General features: G+C 35.6%; 2 protein-coding genes across 8 annotated transcripts in view; both read left to right on the forward strand.

Moving 5' to 3' along the window:
- LOC127863242 (sentrin-specific protease 1-like) overlaps nucleotides 1–24,290 on the forward strand; it is a 289,205-nt gene that overhangs the window by 246,104 nt on the left and 18,811 nt on the right. The window lies entirely within an intron of this gene.
- The window catches only part of LOC127863246 (dnaJ homolog subfamily B member 6-like), a 77,804-nt gene that overhangs the window by 5,004 nt on the left and 48,510 nt on the right, over nucleotides 1–24,290 (forward strand). Inside the window, exon 2 of one of the 7 annotated variants that reach the window (XM_052402641.1) lies at nucleotides 16,207–16,238. The exons of 1 other annotated variant lie outside the window; for it this stretch is intronic. In XM_052402641.1, the coding sequence (XP_052258601.1) occupies nucleotides 16,211–16,238 (28 nt within the window). In that variant the 5' untranslated portion in view covers nucleotides 16,207–16,210. Of the gene's footprint in view, nucleotides 1–16,206; nucleotides 16,239–20,423; nucleotides 20,562–22,521; nucleotides 22,644–23,705; nucleotides 23,865–24,290 lie in introns of those variants that run through there. 5 more of the 7 variants (XM_052402642.1, XM_052402639.1, XM_052402646.1 and 2 more) reach the window with 5 other exon arrangements.

The raw sequence follows: 24,290 nt of genomic DNA on the forward strand, positions 1-24,290 counted from the left end.
ATCCTTGTGCTTTAACAGAATCTTTTCGAAAAAAATGTGAAGCTGTTACGAAACTACCGTTGTTTTCAAATTTGAGACAAATCTTGCATTTCAGTGCCGTAGCCACGCTGAGGCACACCGAGGCAGTTGCCTCGGCTAAAATTTGCAGAGCAATGTTGAGATTACAAGGAAAAAAAGGAAAATTTATATCAAAGAATAAAATCTATATAAGAAATTTAGGCAATTTAATGAATTTAAGGCACTATGATATTCACAAACAAATATTATCATTGGTTCATATTGAGGCAGATAATTACTTCATTTTAATAACTTCAATTGATGCCAAATGGCTCAGCAATATGATTAGGAAGATCCGTATATTAACCAAAGCGTCGCACTGTACACTTCGATGTTACGATCATTGTGGACATCGGAACGTACCAAACAAGAATCGGGTCTGAGACTATTTTGGACCTTAGACACACTTCGGGTGGTTGGCGTTTTCGCCTTTATTGGAATCTCCTCTTTATGGCCGGCGTCGAGTTTAATCGGGGACCGTTTCAGGTGGTTAGAATCTTTGTTTACATTAGAATTTTCAAATTATGATATCCCGCGTATTAAACTTTTTTGATATTAAGAAGTTCAAGTATTTTCTTTTTAATAGTCAATTAAGTTGATGAAAGAACGTTGATGATAGAACTGTCAACTGACAGAAAATGATGATGCAGTGCTAAAACAAAATGTTGCACAAGAAAATTGAAAAAATGGCCAAAAACTATACTGATTTAAGTTTAATATTTGTACTCCTCATGATAAACAATATGCTCCTGTGACGCAATCGGTACGGCGTCAGACTCTGGATCCATTGCTCACTATTATATTGTCACTGTGATGGTTTTAATCCCAGTAGGTCCCTGTTTAAGTAAATTCCATCAATGATCCTTTTTATATGTGTTTATGATTGAAAACGCTTTTGATTTAATGCATTGAAATATTTCTTTTAAGAGCCATACTGTGCTTTCAAGCTCTAAATGGAAAAACAAATTGGCCACACATTTTTTCACGGTGAACTTGTCTGAACTACAACAGCAAGTTTGCGGAAGCTGATTTGATGTTAACTTAAGAAATATATTTTTTATTGGTTCTTGTACATGTGAGCGGAGTTTTAGCGCATTGCGAAGGCTGAAAACGTGCACACGTTCTATTATGAAAGAGGAACAGCTTAATGGCATCGCTTTAATGTTTGTGCATAGACACATTCTAGTTGATCGAAAAACAAATTCTTCAAATGTGGGATTCGACTGGAGACAGGAGAGTTGAATTAGCATTCAATAAGATTGATATGTTAAAGTTGAAGAATAATAAAACATGTTCATGAAACATTATTCGCTAGATAAATCTGTTTCTTCATATTATAAGGTAGATCTATTTTATTTTAGAATTTCAATAATAAATATGTAAAAAAAAAACATCTGCTTTCTGTTATTATCCCCCGCCAGAGGCGAAGGGATGTTGTTTTGGCGTTGTCCGTCCGGCTTTCCGTCCGTCCGGCACTTTTGTGTACGGAGCCATATCTTGGAAGTTCTTTGGTGGATTTCATTTAAACTTGGTATGAGTATATATATGCATAAGAGGATGATGCACGCGAAATGGCATTGTACACCATCTGTTAAAAACAGACTTATGGCCCTTTGTATCTTGAAAAAATGCTTTTTAGTGTCCGGAGCCATATCTTGGAAGTTTTTTGGCGGATTTCATTGAAACTTGGTATGAGTATATATATGCATAAGAGGATGATGCACGCCAAATGGCATTGTACACCATCTGTTAAAAACAGACTTATGGCCCTTTGTATCTTGAAAAAATGCTTTTTACTATAGGCATTTTTGTGTCCGCAGCCATATCTTGGAAGTGCTTTGGCGGATTTCATTTAAACTTGGTATGAGTATTTATATGCATAAGAGGATGATGCACGCCAAATGGCATTGTACACCATCTGTTAAAAACAGACTTATGGCCCTTTTACTATCTTGAAAAAATGCTTTTTACTATAGGCATTTTTGTGTCCGGAGCCATATCTTGGAAGCGCTTTGGCGGATTTCTTTGAAACTTTGTATGAATATATTCCCGCGCCAGAGGCGGAGGGATATTGTTTTGGCATTGTCCGTCCGTCCAGCTGTCCGTCCGGCACTTTTGTGTCCGGAGCCATATCTTGGAAGTGCTTTGGCGGATTTCATTGAAACTTGATATGAGTATATATATATGCATAAGAGGATGATGCACGCCAAATGGCATTGTACACCATCTGTTAAAAACAGACTTATGGCCCTTTGTATCTTGAAAAAATGCTTTTTACTATAGGCACTTTTGTGTCCGGAGCCATAACTTGGAAGCGCTTTAGGTTTTGTGTTATTGTCCTCCGTCCGTCCATCTATTATTATGTTCATCCGTCCAATTTGCACCCATCCTCAAACAAAGCATATGTTGCGGGGGATACCTTGGGCCTTTCAGGCCCTCTTGTTAGCTCATCTATTTTTTGAAAAAAAATTATGAGCTATTGTCATCACCTTGGCGTCGGCGTCGGCGTTGGCGTTGGCGTCGGCGTCCGGTTAAGTTTTGCGTTTAGGTCCACTTTTCTCAGAAAGTATCAATGCTATTGCATTCAAACTTGGTACACTTACTTACTATCATGAGGGGACTAGGCAGGCAAAGTTAGATAACTCTGGCGTGCATTTTGACAGAATTATGTGCCCTTTTTATACTTAAAAAATTGAAAATTTTGGTTAAGTTTTGCGTTTAGTTCCACTTTTCTCAGTAAGTATCAATGCTATTGCATTCAAACTTGGTACACTTACTTACTATCATGAGGGGACTGGGCAGGCAAAGTTAGATAACTCTGGCATGCATTTTGACAGAATTATGTGCCCTTTTTATACTTAGAAAATTGACAATTTTGGTTAAGTTTTGTGTTTAGGTCCATTTTATTCCTTAAGCATCAAAGCTATTGCTTTCATACTTGCAACACTTACTAACTATCATAAGGGGACTGTGCAGGCAAAGTAATGTAACTCTGACTGGCATTTTGACAGAATTATGTGCCCTTTTTATACTTAGAAAATTGAAAATTTGATTAAGTTTTGTGTTTAGGTCCACTTTATTCCTACAGTATCAAAGCTATTGCTTTCATACTTGCAAGATTTATGAACTATCATAAGGGGACGGTGCAGGCAAAGTTATGTAACTCTGACTGGCATTTGGACGGAATTATGGGCCCTTTATACTTAGAAAATTGAAAATTTGGTTAAGATTTATGTTTTGGTCACTTTACCCCTAAAGTATCATAGATATTGCTTTCATACTTGGAACACTCACAAACTATCATAAGGGTACAGTAAAAGGACAAGTTGCATAACTCTGGTTGTCATTGTTACGGAATTATGGCCCTTTTTTGACTTAGTAACTTTTAATATATGGTTAAATTTTGTGTTTCGATCCACTCGAAGTATCAAGGCTATTGCTTTCAAGCTTCAAATACTTACATGCTATCATGAGGTTACTGTACCTGGCAACTTGAATTTTACTTTGACCTTTGAATGACCTTGACTCTCAAGGTCAAATTATTAAATTTTGCTAAAATTGCCATAACTTCTTTATTTATGATTAGATTTGATTGATACTTTGATGAAACTACTCTTACCTGACATACCACAATAGACTTCACCCAAACCATCCCCCGTGCCCTCCCCCCCCTCCCCCCCTCCCCCCCCCCCCTATTTTTTTTTTTTTTTTTTTTTTTTTATAAGATCATCTCACAAATGACCACCACACCCTCACACTATACCCCCACCCCCACCCCCCCCCACCCCACCCCCCCCCCCCAAATTTTTTTTTTGATTTTTTTTTTTTTTTTTTTTTTTTTTAAGATCATCTCACAAATTATCACCACACCCTCACACTATACCCCCCCCCCCCCCCGATTTTTTTATTATTTTTTTTTTTTTTTCGCTTTTTTGGAAGATAATGTAATAAATGTCCACAACCCCACACTATACACCCCTCTTCACTCCACTCCTCCCTCCTTTGTGATTGAAAATGAGAGTCCCTTCACCTTTAAAAAGAAAATAGATGAGCGGTCTGCACCCGCAAGGCGGTGCTCTTGTTTTTTGTATTATCCTGATGAAGGCGTAAGCCGAAACGTTGATAAAAAAGGAAAGAAAAATATGTGTTTTTGTAGGATTTATCATACAATAATAAATATGTAAAGAATATTATATTATCCATATACATACTAAGGCTTGTATGAGAGAGTTGCATCTCAATTTTTTCTTTTTAGCTCATCTATTTTTTGAAAAAAAAAATGAGCTATTGTCATCACCTTGGCCTCGGCGTTGGCGTCGGCGTCCGGTTAAGTTTTGCGTTTAGGTCCACTTTTCTCAGAAAGTATCAATGCTATTGCATTCAAACTTGGTACACTTACTAACTATCATGAGAGGACTGGGCAGGCAAAGTAAGATAACTCTGGCGAGCATTTTGACAGAATTATGTGCCCTTTTTATACTTAGAAAATTGAAAATTTTGGTTAAGTTTTGCGTTTAGGTCCACTTTGCTCAGAAAGTATCAATGCTATTGCATTCAAACTTGGTACACTTACTTACTATCATGAGGGGACTGGGCAGGCAAAGTTAGATAACTCTGGCGTGCAGTTTGACATAATTATGTGCCCTTTTTATACTTAGAAAATTGAAAAATTTGGTTAAGTTTTGTGTTTAGGTCCATTTTATTCCGTAAGTATCAAAGCTATTGCTTTCATACTTGCAACACTTACTAACTATCATAAGGGGACTGTGCAGGCAAAGTAATGTAACTCTGACTGGCATTTGGACAGAATTATGTGCCCTTTTTATACTTAGCAAATCGAAAATTTGGTTAAGTTTTGTGTTTAGGTCCACTTTATTCCTACAGTATCAAAGCTATTGCTTTCATACTTGCAACACTTATTAACTATCGTAAGGGGACTGTGCAGGCAAAGTTATGTAACTCTGACTGGCATTTGGACGGAATTATGGGCCCTTTATACTTAGAAAATTGAAAATTTGGTTAAGTTTTGTGTTTTGGTCCACTTTACCTCCAAAGTATCATAGATATTGCTTTCATACTTGGAACACTCGCAAACTATCATAAGGGTACAGTAAAAGGACAAGTTGCATAACTCTGGTTGTCATTTTTACGGAATTATGGCCCTTTTTTGACTTAGTAACTTTGAATATATGGTTAAATTTTGTGTTTCGATCCACTTTACGTCTTAAGTATCAAGGCTATTGCTTTCAAACTTCAAATACTTTCATGCTATCATGAGGTTACTGCACCTGGAAAGTTGAATTTTACCTTGACCTTTGAATGACCTTGACTCTCAAGGTCAAATTATTAAATTTTGCTAAAATTGCCATAACTTCTTTATTTATTATTAGATTTGATTGATACTTTGACAAAACTACTCTTACCTGACATACCACAATAGACTCCACCCAAAACATCCCCCATGCCCTCCCCCCCCCCCCCTCACACCCTCACACTATATCCCCCTACCCCCCACCCCCCAATTTTTTTGTTGGAAACGGTTAAAAAACACAAATATTTATTATTTTATGTTTGAAATACCGTCCAACCATCACACCCAAGAATCCCCTCCAACTCCCCCCACCCGAATCCCCCCCCCCCCCCCCCCCCCCCAATGTTTTTTTTTTTTTTTTTTTTTTTTTTTTTAAGATTGTCTTGCAAATGACCACCACACCCTCACACTATACCCACCCCCCACCCCCCTTGGAAACGGTTAAAAAACACATTTTTTTTTTTAGTTTATGTTTGAAATACTGTCCAACCATCGCACAATCCCTCCCCCCCCCCCCCCCCACCCCCCCCCCCTCGAATGTTTTTCGCATTTTTTTGGCTTTGGAAGATCATGTAAAAAATGTCCACACCCCAACACTATACACCCCTCTTCACTCCACCCCTCCCTTCTTTGTGATTGAAAATGAGAGTCCCTTCACCTTCAAAAAGAAAAATAGATGAGCGGTCTGCACCCGCAAGGCGGTGCTCTTGTTTCTATCTGACTTCAAATGAAGTATATGACTATTTTTCTATAGTTAAGCTTGTTACATCATTGTCACTTCAAACACGGTTTATGGTACCAGAATATAAAATTGACAATGAACGTGAGCAGATTTTTGTGTGAACTTTATTGATACCAAACGGTAATTTGTAGCGTCCAAGATTCCGATAATTTAGGTATAAAATGTAGTTTTTTTTAATGGCCTTCAAAACGCACCAGAGATGTTCTAGGTAAAAAAAATCCAGGGGGGGGCGGGGCATGCCCCCGGACCCCCCTAGAAGGACCTAAGATACTGCCTCGGCTTGAATTCGGGTCTGGCTACGGCACTGCATTTCATCAAATTTCAAGCAAAAACCTGACGGCAAAAAGAAAACTGTTGATATTTTTAAGCAAGCGTCATTAAAAAAACAAACATCGTCAAGAAGTACAAGTCTTCCCATTGAAACTCCTTCCATTGTTAATGATAGTGACCCAAGTGACTCTTTTGCATCGTTATCGTCATCAGTGCTCACGCTGCTGCCAGAAATTATCGCCAATGGCGATTATTTTATCCAACTGGCTATTATTTCTTAAAATTGTCTAGAAAAAATGGCGATTATTTTATCCTCCTACATCAAAAAACAAATTGCCTCTAAACGTTGTCTGGCGAATGTGAAACGCCTGCAAATCGGGCCATCAAGCAGGAAAAATCGATAAAGAGATAACCTGTGTACACACTCGACCCTGTGTATTGTCATACACGTGTCAACAGGGTTCGACATTAACTTTTTTTACAGCAAGACCGTCGGACCAGCTCCTCTTAAAATGTACTAGCCCGAATCTGATGTCTACTAGACCACAAATGACATAGCAAATGAACACAAATGTGTCATGTAACTGTTAAATCAGGATTTATCAGTAAATAATCAGTGAACAACATATTTTTTTATGCATAGAGTAAAACAATAAAATAAAACTTTTTTTCTTTTCTCCGTCAAATTCAATCCAAGGGAACTGACTCGATTTTCCATCTAGGATAAAATTGGTGTTTTCGTGTTTCTTCATATTTACGTTTCGTGTCAGTTTAAGTGTCGGATTCTTTTTTATTAACTGATTTGTAGGACGAAAAACCGAACTTGAACAAAGCCATTCTTTAAATTACATTCTCTTGTCTGCTACGCAAAAATGTTTACATTGACAATACCGATTTTCGATAGAAGTCGTAAAATCATGCTCTACAGTTTTACGACACTGCAGAAAATTATTAATATTCATGACAACTTGCGAAAAAAAACAAGCAATTTCTGCAGGAAGCTCTCCTTTGCGTCTAAAAATAGCGATGAATCATGTGAATGCTCCGCGTTTATTTAAATACACTAGTTTTGTTTTAATGTAAATAACGGATACGAGAGTAATTTTACACATTAAAAATAAAGGTTTTCACAGCAGTTAGTTATAGTTATATGAATCAGTATAGATTTTTGTATGTACGACCAGTCGGACAAGCTAGACCGCAGTTTTACTAGCCCGACCACCGATCTTACTAGACAATGTCTGTCGGACGTGCCTTAGTGTCGAACCCTGGTCAATAACTTTTGCGACATTGTGGCCTAGAGCGTTTTTCTCAATCAGTGTCCGACTGCAGTGATATATTTCTGAAAAAACGTTTTTTATTTCCCCATGCTTTACCAATAATCGGTAACTGTTAGATCTTTGTTAATTTTTCGCCAATTATTATCAATCGTCATGAAATCGACGCTTATATTGTTGGCTGGTTTTGTTTTTCACGCCGTTTTTTCTGCAATTAGATTACGTTGAACATTGCTTGATGAAATAATTATTTAATCTCCATCAACTAATTATCCCCGTAATTACCGCTGTTTGTTGTCTGCTTTAAAATAATGATTTCAATTTTTAACCAGGTAACCTGGTTTTCCCAATTCAAAGGGACCCGGCATATGCCGTGGCCAGCTAATTTTAACGAAACACGTGTTTGGAATTACACTGAGGTGGTGTATTTTAACTCACGCGCTGTGACGTTAATTGATGTAAACATGATCGGCATTGCGAAAGTGTTATTTTTGGAATAAATCATTTACAATTGATATTGGCCTCTGCATACAATATTGCGGCTGATGACAAACGTCGTATTAAGAGATTAAGTAGTCGAACGATATGCACATTTTAGATTATGCATATTAATATTGTATATTATGCATATTTCATGTGTAAAACGCGTACAATTTTTCGGATTACCGTTTTCAGATACTGTATTTTTTCGTTGATAATGATTTATTTTCGAAGTTCATAATAGCAAAAATAGAATGACGAATACACATCGGTGATACGGAAGGTGTGGTTTATAATATTTCGAGTTGTATTCATCAAAAATTGCAATTGGAAAAACTATAAAAAATAGTATAATTAGTAAGGGCTCTGGGTGGGTTGGGGCCTCTGCCCTTAATTCTTATGTGTATGTAACTGTAGCTGAGATCTGGTTTGTTAAGTCACACCCACTACATTGATTGTATTCTTTATTGTAAAGCCATGATAATATTTTATAAGAAAATGACACACTGATATGCTTGTTTTAAAGTATATATATATATATATATTATATTATATATATATTATAACTTAAATCCAATAGATATACATTTAATAATACATAGATAAAATAAGATTCATTATTTTTTCTTTCTTTTCGCCTTCAGTACCGTTTTGCGGAAAAGTCCGCATATGATTTGGCTATTATTTTTTAAAGGAAAAAAATTATGGCTATTATTTTCTGAAGGCCAGAGTGAGCACTGCGTCATCATTGATTTCTGAAAGCAAAGTGCTGACTGATATTCAATATGTTGATAGCAGTTACTGTAGCTCTTCGGAAGAAGATGAAGCGCCTCCTAATACAATGGTGCCTGATGTGACTGAAGACTTTGTGTGAGCTTATTATGTGAAAAACTGTTGATCATGATGGTGTTTGTAGTGTTTGTGATTAAAGATGCTGAATTCAATTATGTAGTTTTAAATCCCAATTTCTTTTGCAAATTTCTTGAGAATGCTGATAAAATTCCCAATTTCAAAGCCATTGACTATCTTCCCAAACAGCCGAAAATACCCGTCATGTTCATTTATAGAACTGATCTACAGGTCGATATTCCTATTGTTGTTTTCCACACATGAAGTTTACTGTTGTAGTCATTAGAAAAGGTGGATGTTTTGATGCATCTCTTAAATGTTCAATTCCTTCTTCATAGCAGCTTATGCTTCTATATAGGAGTTTACAAGTCATCCATATATGCGACTTTTAAGTGAAAACAAGAACACAACAATACTTAAAACTTTGTTTTGAATTTAATAGCTTAAAAGTAAATTTCTCACTTAATTTCAAAGTCAGGTTATACGCAGAATATCTTTTTATCCCCCTGGATTGAAAGATCGGGGGCAAAGTGTTTTTGGACTGTCTGTCTGTCTGTCATTCATTCATGCATTGTGTTTTGCAATAACTTTTGCATTATTGAGGATAGCAGCTTAATATTTGGTGTGCATGTGTATCTCATGGAGCTGCACATTTTGAGTGGTGAAAGGTCAAGGTCATCCTTCAAGGTCAAAGGTCAAATATATGACTTCAAAGCGGCGCAATAGGTGGCATTGTGTTTCTGACAAACACATCTCTTGTTGAAAGATATTTCTTGTTTCCGTGCAATAAGAAATACAAACGACAATTATGATATTCTTTGTTGTTCATTGATATGCCTGAGCAATGACACAGATGTGAATAGCAACAGCTCACTTAAACGTTTTCAGATGAATCATAAAATAAAGCTGGAATGTTATATTTATTTTAATGTTGATATGCAAATTTGTTCAGTTCTAATTGTTAATTTTGTTATTGGAGTAATACCATGTAAAAAATAATAAAAAATGTTTAATAAAGAAATATACAAATCCCTTGTCTTTAATAAGACTTTGTCTCTCTTATCAATATCTGAATGGCTAAGAAAAGAACTTTTCAAAAATTAAATTCAACCCCGGCACCTTCAGGTTTTAAGTTTTTTGTTGTAACCACTTCAGTAACGAAAGTACCACAAACTTTCAAACAGTTACATTTTAAGTTTTTGACTTGTTATTGCAAAATTATCAAGGTCGAGCTAGTTCAATAAGCATATAATTTTTCACCTGTGAAATTTAAATATATAATAATATATATCTATCAATTTTGAAGATTTGAATCTTACATGTAGCAGAGCTCCAGCTAGGCCTAAATCGAAGGGCGCCGCGCCCTGCCCTCCCGAACCTTCGCCCTGCCCCCCCCCCCCCCCCCCCCCGGAACCCCCCCCCCCCCCCCCTCTAAAAAAAAAAAAATTTTTTTTTTTTTTTTTACATATGATAATTCATAAGTCTCTTATTTCATTGTAATTATTTTAATCCTCATTAGAGCTGCAACGATTCACCAACAGCTCGATTCGATTTCGATTTCAGACACTCTGATACCGATTTTTTCGATTCGATTCATCTTCAAACCTAGTTTTATCATATATTCACTCTTATGCCTCAAAATTAACATTTCTGTTCAAATGTGATTTCAATAAAACACATAAAAAAGAATAGCAAATTAGGACTCAATTTTAATATAAAAAATTCTGACTAGAAGATTGTGTTGATTTCACAATAATATAAAAAATAAATAAATACTCATAAGAACGTATCTGGAATCAGTTGAATGGTAGTACTATCACTATTACACCTTTACCCAAAACCGCTATAAGCATGTCTACCACTGTGCCATGACAACATCACCTGTTACCTGTAGGACAAATCACATTCTCTAATAAACTTAACAAAACTCCAAAAGAAATAGAACTACTTTTCTGGCTGGCGACTTGAGTAGTTGCTCTTGTGCGACCTCTTTGTCTTGCTAAATCAACGTTATGTTTGCGTTTGACATATTGCATTAAATTAGATAAGTGGTTGAGCCGGACTAAGCGTACGCCACATCCGTGAAGCACAGTTTACACTTTGCTTTATTGGTATGGCTACCATCCCGATACCCAAAATACTGCCACACTTTTGATTTTAGCTTCTTAGTCGCATCTGATAATTTCAATTTGTCGGCAACAACTTGTTCAGCCATTTTGACGCTTTTTCCGAAAGTAGACCGTAACGGGCTTATTGATTGGATGACTAAAGTAATAAGCAACCAATCGCCCGCGTCGTATTTACAGGTAAAGATAAAACCTACACCTTCCTGTATCAATAGTCAGAATACAGCGCGCTTTACGTATCTATGTATATATATGTGTATATGTTAAAGAATCGAATCGAATTTGGTAGGTTTGGTATCGTTATCGAATCGAAGCATTTCGAATCGATTTTCGATGAATCGGATCGAATCGTTGCAGCTCTAATCCTCATTGTAGACATTGTATTTGAATGTTTTAATAATAATGGGAATAATACAATTATTTATAACATATAAATTAACATGCAATAAGAAGCATTCCTACGCGCGCTCGAACGTGCCCTTTTCACAAAATACTGCGTGTCGAAAGTGCCCATTTGACAATATACTGCGCGTCGAAAGTGCCCTTTTGACAAAAAAGCCCCCCTGCCCTTTTCAAATCCTAGCTGGAGCACTGATGTAGTGATTGAGTGGACTATTCGGAATACGCGTTTAGTAAATGCAGATGGTGTCACTAGACAAACTTTCGGTAAACAGAGGGCGTTAAGGCCTGTATTTGCTCTATTATAGTAGCTCAGGAATTTGATCTCTTGCTTAGCATCCCATCTGTTGACAATTGGGGAATGCAGCCACCTTTAATGACATGATCCACTATAACTTTATAGTGTATCACTGTGTTTGACTGAGACAGTACTCTTCCACTAGTCATTTTGCTGTCATGCCACTTCATACCTGACCAGCATGTGCTGGATTAAACATTTTGAAATCTTGAATGGCCTCTAAAATTTTAAAATGATGCAGAAGTTTTTAAAATTTTCAATCAGGCACTTAAGATTGGAGAAGGTTGCAGAAATGTGCAAATCGTACTGATGGTTGCAGATTGTGGCGATAAGACCATAAAATATCCTGATTTTGTCCATTTTGGGGAAACATTTGGGAGCCCAGTGGATGCCAAACTTCAGGCAAATGTGAAGGTTAAAACTGAAGGTCAAAGTTTGGGAATCATATGTTCTGCTGTGTAGGTCATACATTTTTATCTGTGCTTTTACCTTCAAACATTTACTTTTGTTCTGTTTATTGTTAGAAAGTATATATATTTGGGGCATATGTCACAGACACACCCTTTGGCACACCTTGTAAAATAATTAAGTACTGAGTAATTGATTATGGTACTTTTAAATGGAAATTTACTTACTTTGGAAATAATTTTTATACCTTAATTAAGTTTGAGTTAAAAATGCCTACACACATGCTTGAATGATGCAATCAAAGTAATGTTATAACACTTATCAAATCACATTGAGATTGCACATATATTTTCACTGTAGAATTTACTGTTCACTGTCCTTTGTGTACATCGACTGATCTTGACATTTGGTCAATTTTGAGTTTTGTTATAAAATTGGAAGTTTGGCTCTTGTTAATTTGTATATACATTAAGTAAAATTCTATGTGTTTTTTCCAATTTGGTACAAATTGTGTCTGTTGCTGATAAATGGGCACAAATATATAGACTTTTAATTTTGGTTATTTACTTTTCAATTCAAGTTCAATGTGTCCATACATATGTATTTCATAATATGTGCATTTTGGTAAGCCCAATCATGTTATATTCTTCGTATTCGGCAGTTATTCGGTATTAAGAAAAATAGGAATATGATGCAATTAGAAAATTAGGAATATGATGCATACATACATTTGAAACTCAATGCAAACTTTGAGTGCTTAAGTGTAATTATACTATTATTATGTTTTTAGCTCACCTGATTGCTCAGTTGAGCTTTTGTGACCGGTCTTTGTCCGTCGTATGTCCGTCCGTCCATTAACATTTGCTCATAAATACTCTAGAGGCCACATTTATTGTCCCATCTTCATGAAACTGGGTCAGAAGCTTTGTCCCAATAAAATCTCGGCTGAGTTCGAAACTGGGTTGTGCCGGGTCAAAAACTAGGGTCACTAGGTCAAAAAAAGAAAAAACCTTGCAAACACTGTTGAAGTCACATTTCATGCCCAATCTTCATGTAACTTTGTCAAAATGTTTGTCTTAATGATATCTTGGTTGGTTCCGATCCGTTGAAAAACATGTCCACCAGTGGGCGGGGCAGTTATCCTTATTTGGCTATAGAGAAACCTTGTAAAAACACTAGAAGTCACAAGTTTTGCCCAATCATCATGAAAGTTGGTCAAAACATTGGTTCAATTGATGTTTCAGACAAGTTTGAAAATGGTCGAGAACGGTGAAACAACATGGCCGCCAGTGGGCGGAGCATTTTTCTCTATATCTATATAGTGGCATTTTTCCCTATTTGGCTATAGAGAAACCATGTTAACACTCTAGAAGTCACAATTTTTGCCCAATCATCATGAAAATTGGTCAAAACATTGGTTTTATTGATATCTCGGACAATTTTGAAAATGGTCGGGATTGGTGAAAAAACATGGCCGCCAGTGGTCTGGGCATTTTTCTCTATATGTATATAGTGAAAACATGTGAACCCAATGAAAGTCACATTTTTGGCCCAATTTTCATGAAATTTGCTCAGAACGTTTGTTTCCTTGATACCAGAGTTGAGTTCAAAAATGGTTCCGGTCAGTTGAATAACATGGCTGCTGGAAGGGGTGCAGTTTTCTCATTATGCCCCCCCCCCCCCCCCTTTCGAAGAAGAGGGAGTATATTGTTTTGCTCATGTCGGTCTGTCCGTCCACCAGATGGTTTCCGGATGATAACTCGAGAGCGCTTATGCCAAGGATCATGAAACTTCATAGGTACATTGATCTTGACTCGCAGATGACTCCTATTTATTTTTAGGTCACTAGGTCAAAGGTTAAGGTCACGATGACCCGAAATAGTAAAATGGTTTCCGGATGATAACTCAAGAACACTTATGCCTAGGATCATGAAACTTCATAGATACATTGATCATGACTCGCAGATAAGCCCTATTGATTTTCAGGTCACTAGGTCAAAGGTCAAGGTCACGGTGACCCAAAGCAGTAAAATGGTTTCCGGATGATGACTCAAGAACACTTATGCTTAGGATCATGAAACTTCAGAGCTACATTGATCATGACTCACAGATAATCTCAATTGATTTTCAGGTCACTAGGTCAAAGGCCAAGGTCACGATGACCCGAAATAGTAAAATGGTTTCTGGATGATAACTCAAGAACACTTAGGCCTAGGATCATGTAACTTCATAGGTACATTGATCATAACTTGTAGATGACCCTTATTGATTTTCAGGTCACTAAGTCAAAGGTCAATGTCATGACCCAAAATAGTAAAATGGTTTCCGGATGATAACTCAAGAACGCTTATTCCTAGGATCATGAAACTTCATAGGTACATTGATCATGACTCGTAGATGACCCCTATTGATTTCGAGGTCACTAGGTCAAAGGTCAAGGTCACAGTGACCTGAAATAGTAAAATGGTTTCCAGATGATAACTCAAGAAAGCTTATGCCTAGGATCATGAAACTTCATAGGTACATTGATCATGACTCGCAGATGACCCCTATTGATTTTCAGGTCACTAGATCAAAGGTCAAGGCCACGGTGACCTGAAAAAGTAAAATGGTTTCTGGATGATAACTCAAGAACGCTTATGCCTAGGTTCATGAAACTTCATAGGTATATTGATCATGACTCGCAGATGACCCCTATTGATCATTAGGTCACTAGGTCAAAGGTCAAGTTCACAGTGCCAAATATCATATTCACACAATGGCTGTCAAGGTCACGGTGACTCAACTTAGAAAAATGGTTTCTGGATGATAACTCAAGAATGCTTACGCCTAGGATCATGAAACTTCATAGGTATATTGATCATGACTTGCAGATGAAATAATGATGAAACTTGACCAGTATGTTTGTCTGGAAAATATCTAGGTCAAGTTTGACATTTGGTAAAGATTGAATGAACCGACTTCTCTCAGGTGAGCGAACTAGGGCCATCTTGGCCCTCTTGTTACAATAAAACAGGTTCAAATTACTAATATTTACAAACATTCAAATGAAATAAATAAAAACTTCATTGATTTAGAGCAACCAGGAAATGCGTCAATGCTGCCCTGTAATAAAATCAGTCTGCTAATAAAACTTTTAACCTTAAGGAAATACTTATTATTTAATGGATTTTGAATGTACAAATGAACTGCATAGTTGGCACATATTCTGGGAGGAAATTCTTAATGCCTAACAACGCACAACAAGTCAATAATATTGTGGGCTGATGAACATTTTGCTTGCCAAAACATATCACTGAATTGTCAGTTGTACGTCATGATCTGCATTGTTTGTTGTCTTGAAACAAATCCTTGAAATATCAATAGTCATAAAACACAAATTGATGATCTAAATTTTAATTTATAAAAAGTGTGTACATGTTGTGTTTTGTCTACTAGTTATTTATTATTTAAAGTTTTTAGCTGAACTATAAAAAATGTATGTAAAAAACATAAGTACACAAAAGTTTTATATGGAATATATGTTTGCCAATTATTGACACATTTGTGCTTAATTATAATTTAAAATCTTATTAAACCTTTATAAAAATAACACCATAACTAACTGATACTTTAGGATGGTAATATATTCACATCACATGGACACATACTGCCAATGAGTATATAACCCTAGATATTAATTGCAAGGCATGTCCCTCCTCTGTTCTCTGTTGGTGTTTACCTCCTGGCTTGGCTTATTTTCGGTTCCCCAACCCCACAATATCTCTGCCTAACTATGCCATGAGTCAGAGTGCTATATAAGGCAGCTCGTTGGCAGACTATAGACACTGGTTTTGGGAAACTATCTTCTTTTTGAAAGAAGGCAAACACTGGGTACACGCTGGAGCTCTGACCAACACCTGGTCCCTAGGAAAAGTTTTAATTTGTAACAAGTGTGTTTCTCTTTCTGGGAATCTCTCACAATGGAATGAAACTTCTTATTTTTCTAGGAGCATGAGGGGACAGGATTCGTCCCGGCAAAGTAGGTGCCTGTGTTTGTGTTGTATTTGTTTTGGTAATTGTTTTGGAGCAGAAGATTGTGTGAATTATTTCATGCAGTTTGCTATGTTGTTGTTCATGTAGGGTTGAATGCAAAAATAATTAAATGCATTGACATGAGATTATTTAATTTTTATTATTTATTTGTTAATAAATTTCCTGTACTATATATAAGTAATCTAAATTACGTAGATAAATTGTCCATTTTTCAGGTAGCTGTTTAACACTGCTTTTCACCTTAGATGATCTTTGTGAGCATCCAATTAATTTGAATATAACATTTAAAGCTGTTAGCCCTGAAATTTTTATGTCCCCCACCACTATAGTGGTTGTTGTAGCCCTGTCTGTTGGTTTGTGTGTTTGTTTGTTTGTTTGCCCCAACTTTAACATTTGCAATAACTTTTGCAATATTCAAGATAGCAACTTGATGTTTGGCATGCATGTGTATCTCATGGAGCTGCACTTTTTGAGTGATGAAAGGTCAAAGTCATCCTTCAAGGTCATATATATTAGTCAAAATCGCTCAATTAATGAATACTTTTGCAATATTGAAGTCAAATATATGGCTTCAAAGTGGCGCAGAAGGGGGCATTGTGTTTCTGACGAACACATCTCTTGTTTGGTTATAATTTTGTTTTATTTAAATGTAAAAAATGTTAAAGCTAACTGTAAAGGTATTGTAGATTTTGTAAATTTCTGACATATAGCAGTTGTAAAACTGAAAGTCAACAACCAAGTTGATCGATCATGGGCTCCAGTTGAAGGATCATGGGTTTGTACTGGAAGAAAATAAAAAGCCCACAGCTGCATAATGTAATAAATTAGCTGTAAACCCCCAATTGAACTAACTCTAGAGGCAAGGGCTATTATGCATTTCAGGGGGCTGGGTCTTACATGTACAATGTAGCAAGATCTGAGTTTTTGAAGAACCATTTTTCTGAAAAAAGGTATTAATTTGAATTCAGGAAATTGTTTGAAATGGTGTTAAAGTTCATTTGCCTAAGGAAAACTGGCAGATGCTTGATAACCCACATCTTGTTAATTTGAAAGTTTCGGGTCATGCCTCTCACTGTGTGTGTGTTAATAGATGATTAATGACTCTGATCTTGCTTCTTTATTTATCATTCAAATCGTTATTTAAGATGTTGTAACCAAAAACATCTGTTTATTTACAGAGACAAAATTGTTTTGTCATAAAGATGTTACTGAACATTCTATCAAATTGTCAGATGAAAATACAGCCTTCCCAGGTGTTACTATGCTAAGTAGCAGTTGACTCCGATTTGACAATGTTTTTCTGCTTCTATCTGGCAAAAATGACTATAAGAAATTTAAAACCCAGCTGAATGTAAATTTTGTTCAGCTCATAGTATGGAATAGTTAACAACTCAAAACATCATCCATAATTGAATGGCACTCAATTGTCTGTGAAAGGACCATGCAAATAAGATTTATCATTATTTATTTTTTCTACTATAAAAAGATACATTAGATCTTTTTTGGTTGACTATTAATGGGCCATGTTCCTTATTGAAAAATAACTTTCTCCCAAATAATGTCATAAAATTTCTGAGAAATAGTTTTACTTTCACATGGTCGGAAATATCAGTCTTGAGATGTGTTCATTGTAGAAATTAAATGTGCATAGGTCATATTCTCAAAATGGTAAAAAAAAGCCACGCATGCGTAACATTCATGGTGCCTCCAAAGAAGCAAAGGGGGCCTTAGGTTGTCCATGACTAACATTCCTCTCATGATGGGCTGGTGTTCTGTGTTCTCAGCCACCAGGGAGCGGGCCTTAGGTTGTCCATGACTAACATTCCTCTCATGATGGGCTGGTGTTCTGTGTTCTCAGCCACCAGGGAGCGGGCCTTAGGTTGTCCATGACTAACATTCCTCTCATGATGGGCTGGTGTTCTGTGTTCTCAGCCACCAGGGAGCGGGCCTTAGGTTGTCCATGACTAACATTCCTCTCATGATGGGCTGGTGTTCTGTGTTCTCAGCTACCAGGGAGCGGGCCTTAGGTTGTCCATGACTAACATTCCTCTCATGATGGGCTGGTGTTCTGTGTTCTCAGCCACCAGGGATGAGAAGGATCCTATGGGGTTCTTCTACAACCTTTCGGCATTATTGATAGTGCAGTCTTAATGCAAACTGCAATGTTTTGGTGATTCATAGATTACTCCCCCCAAAATGTACTGTTTATCAAGATATTGTAGATGGGACTTAGTTAAAACACTACATGCCTGTTGATACGGCCACGACTTTTATATTTCTTGGTTTACAAAACCGCCGACCCTAATTTTTGGAAAATGGGGAAAAAAAAAAAATCGGAAAATCGTCTTTTTTTATATATTTTATTCCCGACCGCACTGAAAAACGAGCGAAACGAGAAAAAAAACCGATCCGGTTTGAGTACGGTTGCGAATAAAATCAAGTAAGTACAATCAACGATTGGTTCACATATATTACAGAGATCGGGATATTTTTCAATGTGACACAGTATGTACCAGTCCTTTTATGGGCACTTCTCAAAATTTATTTAATTACAGACAATAGGAAAATCAGCGTCAGTAAAATGTCGACCGCATCAAAATTTATTTCCGAGTCTGTGACGCAACTATATTGTTTAACATGTTTATTATATTAAACATACCCGATATTATAGTAGATAAAAAGTATTACCTTGCAATTTGATAATTAGTATAAATAATCCAATAAAACACTGCCATTATTTACGATATATGTGTTTAGGAATTTTGTAAACACGTCCGCCATAGTTTATAGGAACTGTACAGAAAGTTTGGAAATCGGAACAAATCGGTATATCTCGGAAAATCATTGATAAATGTATTTGTCGTTTTAATGCTTAGGGCCGAGTAATTTCGGCGAATCGGAACTCAACTTGCGTATTAAAAATACTAGCTCAATTAACCGTTAAACTCCGCCTCCGTTCTCTGCAAAAGATTCGAAGGCGGAGCTATGCACGTGCTATTATTAAATTGGAGGATTGCAATTGAGAAAAAAACGCACGATTGGTTCGGCATGTTGAATGCTAGACAAAGGAAGCCAATTTTGTCGGCGCGAAATTTGTCGCTTTATTGCTTCAGACAGCAAGCGGCTTTCCTTTGATGACGTCAAACTGTCAATTCACACAGACTGCACATTTTCGGAAGACTGGCTCCTTGTTTACAATTCCAGTGAAAACACTTGCTAACATTAAACTTTGGATTAAATTATCAAAATAAAGCAAAAGCCAAGTTGACAAATATGATTGTATTAATTCGCGTCAGTTTAATAAAGACGTGTTGCGTTGTAAATCAACGAGTTTTCATGACAACAACAACTTTAACAAACATTACCGCGACGACGCGGGGATCGATCTACCTCGATTTTTTTCATGGACGATGTCATAAGTCCAATAAGAGCAAACACATACTTTGTGTATGGGTAGTTTATCTTATATAAGATTTATGCAACGGGCATCGCATTGCGTAATGGTGCGCATCGAATTACGGAAATGAAGCGCAGTTTTTCGTTTTAATGGGAGAAGAACGCATGTCATTTAATGGAGTGTTTAAAATTGCCTGATGTTACAAAAGGTGCTTTTAGGTGACTCATTTCATTTGAAGATATAGATGTGTTTCATTGCATAATTAGATTTTTCGTCTCTGTATTAAGGTTATAAAAGATATGATGTCTTTGTTCTGATGTTATTAGTATTAACTTATTTTTCCAATGTTTTTTTTTTTTTTTTTTTTTTTCGACCGCCCGATGGACCATTTTCAAATTTTTTTTTGTAAACCAATAAAAAAAAAAGTCGTGGCCTACATTAGAAATGCAGACAGAAGGACTGGGATGCAAATAAAAAATAAAAAAACATGTTGGGGTTTTTGGTGTAGTAAGAAAGCCAATATGATTGGGATATTAGGTTATATCATAGTTGTTTTTAATTGAACAACCTATTTTTAAACCATAGCAAATCAAAGATGATTAATTATAATGTTCTCAATGCCCATGTTTGTAAGCCCCCAAAATTGGTGAAGTTTAATACTGAATAATATTTTATAACATTAAAAAGAGTCATGAAATAACCTATGTTTCTGATATTTGACAGGAGATTGTGTTTCCTGCACTGTGGTAAAAATAAAATACACACGTAGGTTGAAAGATAAAAAAAGCATACATTACGTAACATAACTTTGTTATCAAGGAAGTAAAATATTAAAAAGATTGTTTCCAAGAATATCTGTCCTTGACTGTGAAACTTAAATTATGGCAGCTTTTGGAAAGTGGTTTTCATTTGGTTTGTATAATGATTTGTATGTTGTCTTTTCACCAGTATTATAATTCAACAAAATCTTCATAACTAAACATGTTTTTTTTTAGACATGTATTTTGTTTATGGAGTCTAAATCAAGAAATCAAAATTTACACGAGGAGAACACAAAATGTTGAACTTCTTATGAGTAGATCATTTTTATCACGAAAGTAAGTTTTAGGTTTGAGTTAAAATCCAATAATCACTGACATAAAAATCCACATCAATAAAAAGTTAGTTTGGTAGCCAAAGTTGTGTACAGTCTATCAGCTAGAAAAACATGTTATCACAGAAAAGCTCCATCAATGTTGGCCTAGCCATCTGTTGTTGGAAGTACATTTTATTGTAACTGATTTATGAAAGTTGAATGTTCTATGGGTTGGCCTTATAATTGATGGCTGATTCATACGTGGTCTCCAGATAAAGATTACAGCCATCTTTCTTACCTTCTGTTTACATATACCAAAATTCTCTTACTAAAGCTGTGTCCAGTAATCTAAAAATATGTACCAGGTTACAAGGTTTTTGTCAGTATATTCATACAACTCCACACTTAAGGAAATTAAAGTCAATGGCTTTTTCCTTTACAATAAAGTGCTTTAAACAAGACAATAGCTAACAATTTAAATTGAATAATTTTTTGCCGATTTGTAAGTTCCCATATATTAAACAGAATGGCTTTGAATATCCAAAAAGATAAGATCTGAAGTTTTCATTTTAGTACATTACATATTAAGATGAGCTTGATGAACAGTAATTGTTGCTGAGGGAAAAATAATGAATTTAAAAATTTCATAATTTTTGTTATTGGCCATTTACTCTGTATGTCAAATGTGTGTAAGATATGTTCCACAAAGTAGGAAGGGGTTGGAAACTGACACCTGGATTGGTTTGGCCAAGGATAGTGTGTTTGGCAATACTTATTGTAGGCTGTATGAGGGTTAACTCTTTCAGTGCTGGAAACGAATTTTGAAAGCCTATGCAAACAGTTTGGAGTCAGATGAGACGCCACAAAATGTGGCGTCTCATCAGGATCCAAACTGTTTGCTATTCTGATAGTATTCTTTGAAAAACAATTGAAAAAAAAATGCTTATTTTAAAAATTAAAGGCCCTATAAAGGTGACAAATCCTATTATTATGCTTATAAATTTGTCTAATTTTTACCGGATTTCAGTTACTCTTGCATAAAAAATGCTAATAACACAGCTGAGGTGCAATGTTGTCAAGAAGTATTTAAGATATACCCGTTTCATAATTGGAAGAAATGTTTACAACTTTGCAACTATCGTGATGTGTAACCCCAAAGCGGTGACGTATGCTAGAAATAACCAAAAGAACATGCACTTTTAATTCTATTTTAAACAACTTTTTACCAGCAAAAAGTAACTAATTAGATCACTACAAACGTTTTGACCATTATTAGAAGAGACATACTTTGTGAGTGATACCGGAAAACATTGAAAATCAACGATATATTTATGGTGACCTGAGTCACTTTCACTTTCCCCGAGTAAACAATGATGTAAATAAACTGATTGTTTGTAAACACGATTGACTTGGAGGACACTGTATTTTGTGCTCGAAACAAGTTGTATTGCTCATATTTTTATGGTAATGTCCAATAGCATATATATATTGTTTTTTGATAACCTTTATTTATAAAATACGGAAAAAATATTTAAAAATCGGTAAATAATTACGGATCTCCACCTTTATAGAACCTTTAAGCAGACAACATTTTAGCAGACAACAAATTTCCCAGCATGCAAAGGGTTAACCAATACAAATTTGGTCAGTACATTGGACTCAAGTCAACTTTAAGAGCTTAAGAAAATAAAGAATGGGGTTTCCCAGTTTGTTGATAAATAGTTGTGTTGATAAACTATCTGGGTGGATTTTCAAACTGGCGCTATTTTTAGAGACATTTCATGCATGGGTTTTTGGTCTTCTTCCAAGATAGGGTAGAAAACATAATGAAATAACACAGTGGAAAAGGAAAAACACTCTTTTCAATTGGAAATGGAAACAATACTGCAGTATTCATGTATAAGACATTGCTTGAAAAGGTATTTAAATTTAATTTGACTTGTTTAATAAAACATTAATTTGTACAGAAAAAGGTTACCACTTAGGTTAATTATATCAATATGAGTATTAAATCACATTGAAGAGTACAATATGCCAAGGTGCATACATGTACCTGTGGTCTGCAACCTTGACTTTAGGATGATGTCCTACTATGATTATTACTATCCTAGCTTGATGGAAGCAAGCTGGAGATTCCAATCATACTGCTGATAAACTTCCCCTAGCATGCACCTACCTTGCTTTATAGAAAAACCATTGGTTATAGTTGTACTATTGAATCACTTTACTGACGTTCATACTTTAAATTCAAAACTTGTCAATAAAAATAACACACAAAACTAATGACCAATGAGAAACTACGACATTTCATGCATTGGAAAATAAATTGTCTGCAGTACTGTGGTAAGCTCGTATAAGATGTAAGCTTCATTTTGCCCTATAAGGTATGTACTAGATAAATGATAAAGTAGAATCTTGAATGTTTATCAAAATGAAATATGTGTTCTTCGAAGAATTCATTATTTAAGTGCTAATTAATTTATCAGACAGAATGTGTTTTGTTTGTATCAAACAGTCAAGTCTTTCATCACAGTTTTATGAAGAGAGTGATGACATAATGGAAAACTCACAGCTGAGATGGTGTGATAGGGTTTATAACTTGCACATGACATAATCCCCAAGGCTAATCTCTGTATAAAACTGTTGTGTATTGTTTGAGGTATCATTATTGTGGTGGAAGGCAAATGAAACAAATAGCAAGAATTAATTTGAATAATTAGTGTATGTGAGAGATAAGATTGGGCAATTATTTTCATTTCAAAACTTGTTGAGCCTCTATTGTATATGAGACATTAATTAAATGCTAGAAGTTTAGTATAGAAGGACCTAATGAATACTACCTTCTTTTTTTCCAATAACTTTTAAGGGATTTTATGCAAACAAATCTTTATCTAAACTAATTTAAATGTGACAGTGTCTCGACTGAAATTGCTGTCAAGTGTATGTGTATTACTTAAGTTGTATCAAGCAAATGTGAAAGACCTTTGTTGTAACAAAATCAAAGCAATACATTACTTAAGCCTGGAGCTTAATGCCACAAATTAGTTTTATGTACAGTACAGGATGTATTTCTGTGATAGTGTTGTGTAAATTGGAAAACAGAAGTTGTGTAAGTTCATTCTTAAATTGAACTAAAAGTGGTAAGTGACAAGGCCATCTTTAAAACTGGTTAGTTTGCTATTGCCTACACAGTGGTGTTGGTATTGGGTTGCTAGGAAGGCTTTTTTTGTGTGGGGTTAAAATGATGAAATACACGTCAAAATATAACAAAGGCATGGCACATAATATAATAATCAAGTGAATTTTAAACATAAATTTTCTAATAAAAATGACAGAATGTAAGTTGCGATTGCAGTCAAATTGTTATTAGATCTGCTTGACACAGATAGTTCAACAGTGTCCGTCTTGTTAAAATCAGTGCACGTCTCAACATTCACGTGGCAAAAACATATATATTGCTGTTTAAATTGAGGTTTTTTTTTTACTTTTTAAAAACAGAATACCTCTGGGCATTTGAAGCGTGCTTGTCACTATCACGCTCACCAATACATACGGCTACTGTATTA

Source organism: Dreissena polymorpha, unplaced genomic scaffold (assembly GCF_020536995.1).
Source record: "Dreissena polymorpha isolate Duluth1 unplaced genomic scaffold, UMN_Dpol_1.0 chrUn003, whole genome shotgun sequence".
NCBI classification, from domain to species: Eukaryota; Metazoa; Mollusca; class Bivalvia; order Myida; family Dreissenidae; genus Dreissena; species Dreissena polymorpha.